Raw genomic sequence first — 10,398 nt, forward strand, 5'->3', positions numbered from 1 at the left:
GCTCGTTGGGTCCCGAGGCGCGTACGTGAGGTCACGGATCCAGTTCCTGCGGGACCTGGACCACGGCTCCCCCTTCTTCTACTCGCTGGAAAAAAGACGGGGGGTCCGTAAGCAGCTCTTGGGTCTGCTGGCCGATGACGGATCTCTGGTCTCGGATCCGGAGAGAATCAGCGCGGAGGCCCGTGCCTATTACGGGGCTCTGTTCTCTCCGGATCCGTCCAGCGAGGATGCGCGCAGAGTTTTGTGGGAGGACCTGCCGAAAGTCGGGCTGGAGGGCGCCGAGAAATTGGACACTCCTCTGAGTCTGGAGGAGCTGACCGGCGCCCTCCACCAGCTCTCCAGGGGAAAGTCCCCGGGGCTGGACGGGCTGACCGTGGAGTTCCACAGGGCATTCTGGGACATCTTGGGGGGCGAGTACGCGCGGGTCCTGGGGGAAAGTTTGGTGACCGGGGAGATGCCCCTTTCTTGGCGCAGGGCGGTTATTGTCCTGCTGCCTAAGAAGGGCGATCTCCGCCTCCTTAAGAACTGGCGCCCGGTCTCCCTCCTCAGCACGGACTACAAAATTTTTGCCAGGCCCATGTCTGCTCGCCTAGGCGCCGTGCTGGCCCATATGATCCACCCCGACCAGTCCTACACTGTCCCGGGCCGGACCATCCACGATAACATTCATCTGGTCTGGGACCTGGTCCACCATTCCCAGAGGGCTGGTCTGTCGGTCGCCTTCCTTTCCCTGGATCAGGAGAAGGCGTTCGACAGGGTAGATCACGATTATCTCTTCGGGACTCTGCGCGCATTCGGGTTCGGGACGCATTTTGTCGCCCGGATCCGACTTCTGTACGCTGCCGCAGAGTGTCTGATTAAAGTTAATGGGTCCTTGACGGCGCCCCTTCGCTTCGGGAGGGGGGTGCATCAGGGATGCCCAATGTCCGGCCAGTTATATGCCATTTGCGTGGAGCCTTTCCTGCGCCTCTTGCAGAAGAGGTTGACGGGACTGGCTCTGCAAGGGCCGGGAGTGGAGGTGGTCCTCTCGGCTTATGCCGATGACGTGCTCCTCACGGTCACGGATCCCGCTGACTTGCGGAGGATGCGGGAATGCCAGCAGATTTACTCGGACGCATCCTCCGCCAAGATCAACTGGGAGAAATGTTCCGGGCTCCTGGTGGGTCAGTGGCGGGTGGACTCCCTGCCGGAGGAGTTCAGGCCCTTCGCCTGGAGCACCACGCACCTCCTCTACTTAGGATTCTACCTTAGCCCTGCCGAGGACGCCTGGCCGGCGAACTGGCAAGAGTTGGAGGCCAAAGTCACCACTCGCTTAGGACGCTGGACAGGATTGCTCCGAGTGTTGTCCTACAGGGGTCGAGCAATGGTCATAAACCAACTGCTGGCCGCCATGTTGTGGTACCGGTTCGTCACTTTGATCCCTCCCCCTGCGTTTGTCACCAAGATACAGAAGAAGCTCGTCGACTTCTTCACAGAATCACAGAAACCCCACAGTGCAGATAGAGGCCATTTCGGCCCATCGAGCCTGCACCGACACATATCCCACCCGATCCCGGTAACCCCTACACCAACACATATCCCACCCTATCCCCGTAACCCCACGTATTTAATCCCCCTAACACTAAGGGTCAATTTATCACAGCCAATCAACCTAACTCGCACATCTTTGGACTGTGGGAGGAAACCGGAGCACCCGGAGGAAACCCACGCAAACACGGGGAGAATGTGCAAACTCCACACAGACAGTCGCCCGAGGCCGGATTCGAACCCAGGTCCCTGGCACTGTGAGGCAACAGTGCTAACCACTATGACACCGTGCTTCTTCTGGGACAAAAGGAAGCACTGGGTCTCTGCCGCGGTTCTGTGTCTCCTGCTTAGGGAGGGCAGTCAGGCGCTGGTGTGCCTCCGCACCCAGGCTGCGACTTTCCATCTTCTGATGCTGCAGAGATACCTGTACGTCGAGAATCCTCCGAGATGGTGTGCGCTGGCGACGTATTTTTTCCGCCAGCTGCACGGCCTCAATTACGACATGCATCTCCTGTTTTTGGAAGTGGGTGGCACGCGTGCCAGCCTGCGGGAGCTGCCTGTCTTCTACCAGGAACTGCTATGGGTTTGGAACTATGTCGTTTCCAGGCGGAGCTCTCCCCCGTCAGGAATGGCGGCTGTCCTTCGGGAGCCGCTGTTCAGGAATCCGCACCTCCACGTCTACAGGTTCGGGTGGCTGGCGGAGGGTAGGACTGTGCCTGGCAAGGTGACTAGAGTCGGGGACCTGCTCGATGGTGGTGGAGCGGGCTGGATGGCGCCGGAGGAGTTGGCGCGGCGCATGTCTTGGGCCAACGTCCAGCTCGCGGTCAATGCCATCGAGTCGATGAAAGCGAAGCTGCGCCCCGGCGTCACGAGGTGTATCGAGGTGGCTCAAGCGCGTGGGGCGATCCCGTCCGAGCATTCCCCCGTTCGGACGGAATTCCTTATCGGTGCCCAGCCCCGAAACCCCCCTCGGGAACCGGCGCCTCACAACTTGAGCCATCTCGAGGAAATAGCCTCCGTGCCTTCTCATTCCGCACGGAGGGGTTTCCTGTACGGGCTGCTCCTGCAAACTTTCCACTTTGCCATCTTCGCCTACCGTCCGGACATGCCGTGGCGTGCTGTCTTGCCTTCCGGCGGAGGCATGGGTCCCCAATGGAGGGCTCTCTATGCGGGAGTCCTCCCTTGTTCTATTGGGGACTTGGCCTGGAGGGTGTTGCACGGAGCAGTCCCGTGCAATATATTTTTAAGTAGGTTCACGGACTCCCAGGCCGCCTGTTTGTTCTGCGGCCTGGAGGAGTCCGTTTTTCACATTTTCACGGCGTGTGAGAGGTTGCAGCCCCTCTTCCATTATTTGAAGGGGCTGCTCCTCGATTTTTGTTTGCACTTCAGTCCCACGCTCTTGATCTACGGTCACCCGGTGCGGAGGGAAGCGGGCAGGTTGGAGGACCTTCTCGTGGGTCTTCTCCTGGGCCTGGCTAAGAAAGCCATCAATTGGTCCAGGCAGCGGGCGGTCGAGGGTGTTGTCCAGCCAGATTGCCTCCCTCTCTTCCGCGGCCATGTTCGCAACCGGGTGGCCTTGAGATGGAGCACGCAGTGTCCGCCGGCACGCTCGAGGACTTCCGTGACCGGTGGGCACCGCGGGGACTGGAGTGCATAATTAATTTGGATAACCAAATTCTAATTTGATTTATTAACGTTTAAGTAAAGTTCTATTAGTTACAGTTTATTTGTTTATTTTTTGGTCCTACCAAAAGAGGGACAAGACAAGGACAAAAACGAACAACTTTATTAACTAGCCTAATTACTTTGATGAAATCAATTACTCGAGAAACAGGTGAGGAGAGGGGCCCAAAGGCACGGCAGCAGTGCACCGAAGCCTCAAAAACCGCCCTCAGGCAGCGAGCAGAGGGAAGTGCCGCTGAAGCCGTTACAGCACCATTCTGTCTATTGTATGTGAGTGTGGTGTGATCTCTGTAAAAGTCAGTTTCAAGTATGTGAGTGGGGATTTATGCTGCATCTGTCAGTTTCTATTGTATGAGTAAGGTTTTAATCAGTCGCTGCCTGTTTCTGGTATGGGAGTGTGGATTTTAGTTTGTATCTGCCCGTCTATGCTTGCACGTGTGGTTGTCACCCTGTACGAGTCACTCTCTGGGATGTGAGTGCAAGTTTCACCCTGTACTTGTCACTCTCTGGTATGTGAGTGAAAGTTTCACTCTGTATCTGTCAGTCTCATTTAAGTGAGTGTTGATTTTATCTATAGCTGTCAACCTGGTATGCGAATGTGGGTTTTACTCTATAGCTATCTGTCTCTAGGATGTGTGTGGATTTTACTCTAACTCAGTTTCTAGAATATGGATGTAATGTTTTGTCTGTACCTTTCAGTTTCTGGTGTGATTGTGGATTTTTCTTTATACCTGTCTGTCTCTGCTTTTTGAGTGTGGGCTTTATTCTGTAGCTGTCAGTTCTGCTACTGTTTGTGAGTGTGGGATTGACCCTGTATCTCTCATACTGGTAATGTATGTGAGTGTGAGAATTATTATGTAATTGACAGTCTCTTGTATTGTACTATTCTTGCTCTGTGTAACTGTTGGATTCCATTCCTTCTCCACCTTGTGCAGGCCAATGCTAATTTGAGATTATCTGTGACTGTCTCAGGAGGAGGTTGTTGCAGTCCATTACCTCGGATTCTCTGCTCTTGTATGTTAGTTATTGGGGTTGACTGTCCCTGTACAGCCAGCAGCGAGGATTGACACCGTATCAGTGTCTATCTGTTCGTGTGTGTGAGTAAGGGTGTGAAATTGGATCTGCCTATCAGTGCAATGTGTTTGGGCTTTGAAACAACATCTTATTCAACTGTTGCAAGTTACTGTAAGGTTCATAATGTAACACTGGAAATTGGGATTACTGTGGGACTGACTGCTTCTGTTGCCTGTGATAATAGGATTGAGGCCAGTTCTGTGTCTCTGCGCACTGTGAGTGATAATGTTCTTACTGTGAGTGAGAAGGAGCTGCCTGCACTGTTCCTTGTGTTCCGGGTGGAGGAAAGATCCATTTATTCCGGCTCCTTGAAGTATTTTGCTCAGGGAATAACAAAGAGAACAATATTAGTTGTAGGATATGGACAGGTGCTGGGAGACTATAACAATAAAGTAATAATTAACGTGTTTGTTTATATAAAAGTAAAGTATCTGGAGAGGGGAAACCGCGATACAAACAGTGTCATTGTCTGACTTCACTACAGTACAGCGGCACTCAGATTATCCACACCAGGGGTGTAGGACGGTTCTACAGTAAGTTATCAGCATCCAGACAAAACCCAAACCCAGCACTGGACCATGAATGGGACATCCGATTGGCACACTCCAGGTTTATATCTCCCACTCCCACGGGAGCAGGTGTACAATGCTGAATCGCTTCCTGGAATAATTCCATAGGTAGCTGGGCTGCACATCTATTTTTTGCAGTATATTGAAAACGAGTTGAGGGCCTGAATAGTTAACAGAGTGTCTCAGAGCCTGGATGCTGATGTATCTGAGGGAGCCACAATGTATCTCTCGATCACCAGCAACACGGTTCTGGAGAACTCAAAGGAAATAACCGATTTTTGAAATGTGTTCTTTCACACTTCTCACCTACTGCCTGCAATCGATGCACGTTGTGAATCTCCGCACATCCTCACTGTCAGGCTGTGTTTCCTTGTTCACTGAACAATAACAACAGACACGGTGAGATTGGAACTGAGTCAGGAACATTCACTGCTGATTTGGAGAAAGCAGCAATGATTTGAAAGTGCGAGGTGATTTGCTTTCTATGTTACCTTACCTGGCCTCTTCCTTCCCCCACTCACTCCATGTTCCGGAAATTGTTCCCGCCCCACTCTGCCTCTTTCAAACAGTCCCCGGTTTCCGCTGAACTTGCCCCGTCTCAAAGCCCATCTGTGGACACAGTCCCAATGCGATGTGCTGCTGTTTGCTCCCTTACTCGGGCCCGTGATATCTCCGCTCCCTGATGTGTTCAGCGATCATCAGCCGAGCCCAGAGGAAACGGCCCCCGCTGGCAGAGCTGGGGGAGGGGAGCTCGCATGGGCCCTTCCTGTCGCTTTAAACACTGTGCGGGGAGAGGGGGAGGAGCAGGCAAGTGTTTCAATGCTGAAGCCTGAAAGCTGGAGGCGGAGCTGAAGCTCAGAGGACGCTGTCTCTGCTCTGCCTGTCACTCTGCTTCTGTCTCCTCCCAGCCTCTCTCTCACTCTGCTTTTCTCAGCCAGATCCGGGCTGGCTTCATAAATACATCAGGACGGCGGGAGTTTATCATTCAGTTTATATTCCTGTGAGGAATCGTCATAACTGGAACAGGTAAAGGGGGCAAAGGACTGGGAAAAGGCGGAGCCAAGCGCCACCGTAAAGTTCTTAGTGACAACATCCAGGGCACAAAACAAAGGCTCTTCTTAGAACCCCACACCGCCTCACAGAGAGAGCAGCGCCCCAGGACCGGGAGCGGGGATATATTGGGGTGAGGAGTAGCTTCAGAATTATAAGGATTTTGGGGTTACAAGTGACTCTTTGGGCCGGACCCTGTATTCTCCCCTCACAGTGAAATTCTCTTTTAGTCTTCCTGGGTGTCCATGCGCTCAGTGTTCTGTTTCCATTCAGCTTTTATATATCAGACAGATGGTGTGACGGGGAACCGGAGCTTTCCACCTCACAATAGTTTAAACCGAGCTTCTATGACAAGAGGCCAACTTGTGAGATTATCCTCCTTCTGACGTTTGCTTCCTGCACAGATACTGTTGGGGATTGTGAAATTCAAGGGTTTAAGTAAAGTACTTGGATGGACTGTAATGACTCCAGTTCCAACTCTCGGAGCCCGCTGTAACCTGAGGCTACTTCGGATTGGTCGCTTGATTGGAATCCCATTTCCTTAACAGAATAAACTATTGGCCTCAATTGATCAATTTTAAAATTAAGTTTGAAACATTCCACCAAATTCAAAAAAGAAAGATTTTATTTAAAATTATTAAATTCAACCGAGACAGGCATTAAATTGGGGCAGTTTCACTAATTTTCTGACAATTTCCTCACCAGATTTACAGGATTTTAGTCGGAATGAATAAACTGACGAAATCAGTCCATTAAACAGGCGGCTCCTTCAGAGAGGCTGTGGGTGGCTCTTAAAGCAGCCGTTGTGATTTCCATATTTGTCAGTAAATTGTGGAGTTTTACTTGGAGCTGGCGTTCTTGGCCACCCCGTGCTTGGCCAGCTCCCCGGGCAGCACCAGAGTCAGGGCGGTCTGGGTGTGTGTCCACAATCCGCACTCTCCAAACTATTAGACGTCTTTGTCATCTACTGGCTGAAAGCGAGTGCTGTAACAAGAGACAATGATTCAGCAGAAACCATTTTGATTTCGACAGATACCTCAGCACCGTGTTTATGTTCCGCTTAAAACCATTGCCAAGTAGTTTATTGCTCAAGCTGAAAACTCCAAAAAACCATTAAAAGCAGATGGACGCACTCACCCGATTTTAGTGTGAACAGTGTGGTTGATTATTGAGTGTGGGATAGACACTTCCTCTGTCACTCTGGTACTATGTGGCAAGGTGAGATTCACTGCTGAATATGGGACAGATACTGTATCTGTCACTCTTGCAGTGTGTTAGTGCGGGATTAACAAAAGTGCATATGATAGACAACGCATCTGTCACTCTGCATTGTCAATGGCAAATTGGCTGTTGAAAAACGAGAGATATTGTATCTGAGTCTAGTACAATGTGACATTTTTAAATTGTCTGGAGACAAAACTAGATACTTGTACTGTCTCAGTGTGGGATTTACAGGTGAGTATAGGAAATGCACTACCACTCACTCACTAGTACTTGTGAGTGAGGGAATATTCGTTCATACAGGATACCAATTGTATCTGTTACTCTGTGGCTGCGTTTGATTGTCAGGTGAGTGGTGGATAGATAACTTAATCGACAAATCTGTGAATTTCAAAGTAGAATTTAAAATTTAACATGTTAACTTAGATCGGAGATTATTGCGACCCATATAACAGAACAGTAAACAACCCTTTCAAAGATAATGTGGGCGGCTCTGAAAAGAGCCTTTGGGTTATTAGATTGAATCTTGTTCGCTTTACTTGCTCTTCGAGCTGGCAGTGCTGGTTTTCTTGGGCAACAGCACCGCCTGGATATTAGGCAGCACCCCGCCCTGAGCGATGGTCACCTTTCCCAGCAGCTTGTTGAGTTCCTCGTCGTTGCGGATGGCCAACTGCAGGTGTCTGGGGATGATGCGGGACTTCTTGTTGTCGCGGGCCGCGTTGCCGGCCAGCTCCAGGATTTCAGCGGTCAGATACTCGAGCACAGCAGCCATGTAGATCGGGGCTCCGGCACCCACACGCTCAGCGTAGTTGCCTTTTCGCAGCAGCCTGTGAACACGGCCCACAGGGAACTGCAGTCCGGCCCGGGATGAACGAGACTTGGCTTTGGCCCGAGATTTACCGCCGGTTTTTCCTCTTCCAGACATTTCCAAAATCGGCACGTTCTAAGAAAGAATGAAAATCTCATCCCACATCTGCCCTTCTTATACCTTCTGGAGGAATGCAGATAGCAAACTTGTGATTGGTCGCTCTGTGGTGAATTTCATTGGTGCTTTCCGGTGACCAATTACGGTCTCTTTCCCGCCAATGAAAAGAGGGTGGAAATAACTGTTCGCAAGTCAGACCGCCAACGATTTTTTAATTTCAAAAAGCCCGCCAATATTTTCCTAAATGAGCGAATTAAGTTAATAAATTCACCATTAGCCAAATAATTCCGAACATTTTTTGTCTTTTGTCTTGTTCCATTTCTCCCTTGCAAATTCCAGGCTGTTACAATCAGGATTAATTTTACAATCAGGATTAATTTCGGGTTCAAGTTCAAACTGTATCGGGCGGGCATCAATTTGCATTGATTCTGTAACGGGACACATTCCAGCTCAATCTTTGTAAAAGTGAGGATTCACAGATTACGATCGATCATTTGCACAGGCACTGCTGCGGGAGTGAAACCAGATCTGGGAGTCCTGCTGTAAGAAGGGAAGAGGGACAGAGGGTTTAAACTGTCCCCCGTTCTGGTCTCTGTAAGATACCCCATTCTGGGTTTTTGCAATGCAGTAATTCTCGGGTTAATACAAGGATTGACCACAAATAGCATTGAAAAAAATGAAAATGTGTTTGCAGAGATTGAGGTGACTGAAATCCGAGTCTCATCTCGAAAACAAGCTTTTAATTCGTCGGAAGGCGCTGCAAGTGAACGGGTCTAAGTTAAAAGGGAAAGAGCGATCAGGGACCATGTTTGTAGTTCTTATCAGCCGAGCACATAGGAAACGGCCTCCGCTGGCCGAGCTGGGGGAGCGGTGCTCGCAGGGACCCTTCCCGTCGGTTTCAAAAGTGTGGGGGAGGGGGAGGGGGAGGCGTAGCTTGAATTTTAGCGCATGCTCAGACTTCTTTCTTATAACACTTAAATCAGCAAAAATCTGATTGTTGTACAAATCGCTTTTATCGTTCATTAAATGGGCCACATGGAGACGCTGTTAATTATCATCCGAATTACTGATAAACCGAGTGTGTGACCCGGACACTGGAGTGGGAGTTCCTGAACAGGTTCACACATTCCGTCAGTTGAGATTTTATTTTCACCCACAAGGTGGTGGGGGTCTGGAACTGTTTTGCCTGAAAGGGTGGGAGAGGCAGAAACCCTCATCGCATTTTAAAAAGTACTTGGATATGACCATAAGTGCCGTAAACTGCAAGGCTACGGACCAAGAGCTGGGAAGTGGGATTAGGCTGGATAGATTGTTTATGGCCGACACAGACACGATGGGCCGAATGGCCTCCTTCCGAGCTGTAAGTTTGTATGATTCTATGTGTGTGTCATTCTCTGATACTGTATGTATGAGTGGGATTTATGCTATATATGTTAGTCTCTTGTGGTCTGTCTTGGAATTAGATTAATTCTGTGTCTTTCAGTCTCTAGTACTTTGTGTGAGAGTGAGAATAATTCTGTATATCTGTCTCTGAAACTTGTCATTGTGTGATTGATTTTGTATTTGTCAGTGTCTAGTACTGTATGTGACAGTGAGGCGCATTCTTTGTTAGCCTCTGGATTTTGTGTGAGATTGAGATTCATTCTGTAGCAATCAGTCTTTAATAATCGGTGTCAGTGAGGGATTCATTGTGTCTCTATCACTTTCTGGTTCTGCATGTGTGTGTGGGATTCATTCTGATTCTGTCACCCTCCGATTCATTGTGTCAGTGTTTGAATCAACCTATATCTGTCAGTCCCTGGTACGTAAATGTGGGTTTTACCCTGTGCCTGTCAGTTTCTGCTGTGTGAATTTTAGGTTTTACTCTACAAGTCAGTCTCTGATATGTGAGTGTGGGTTTTATTCTACATCTTTCAATTTCCGTTCTGTGAGAATGGATTTTACTCTGTTTCTGTCAGTCTTTGGTTTGTGAATGTGGGCTTTAGTCTGTCTGTCTGACTATGATATTTGAATGCATTTTTTATTCTCTATCTATCAGTGTCTGAAATGTGATTCTGGGTTTTCTGCTATAACTGGCTGTTTCTGATTTGTGATTGTGAGTTTTACTGCATCAATCAGTCTCTGGTTTGTGAATGTGGGTTCTAATCTGTACCCATCGATATCTGGTATGCTAGTTTTATTCAGTACCAGTCAGTTTCTGATACATGAGTGTGGGTTTTCCTTTCTATCTGTCAATTTCCACACTGGAAGAAAGGGTTCACTCTGAATCTGAAAGTTTCTGGTTCGTGAGTGTGGATTTTCGTCTTTATCTGTCAGTCTCTGCTATGTGAGTGTCTTTTTCACGATCTT

The 10,398-nt window shown here is 49.3% G+C and overlaps 1 protein-coding gene across 1 annotated transcript; it reads right to left on the minus strand.

Moving 5' to 3' along the window:
• Positions 1 to 7,659: 7,659 nt before the first annotated feature.
• LOC147098368 (histone H2A type 2-C-like) lies at positions 7,660 to 8,052 on the minus strand. Its single transcript, XM_085969970.1, has one exon. The coding sequence runs from the start codon at positions 8,047 to 8,049 to the stop codon at positions 7,660 to 7,662; it is 390 nt and encodes a 129-aa protein (XP_085826096.1). The 5' UTR covers positions 8,050 to 8,052.
• Positions 8,053 to 10,398: the final 2,346 nt, after the last annotated feature.

Source organism: Somniosus microcephalus, chromosome 29 (assembly GCF_052327205.1).
Source record: "Somniosus microcephalus isolate GS21.2 chromosome 29, FLI_Smic_1.0, whole genome shotgun sequence".
In the NCBI taxonomy this organism is placed as follows: Eukaryota; Metazoa; Chordata; class Chondrichthyes; order Squaliformes; family Somniosidae; genus Somniosus; species Somniosus microcephalus.

Excerpts from the sequence above, each read along its gene's own strand:
- LOC147098368 (XM_085969970.1), bottom strand. The coding sequence starts at position 8,049 with ATGTCTGGAAGAGGAAAAACCGGCGGTAAATCTCGGGCCAAAGCCAAG.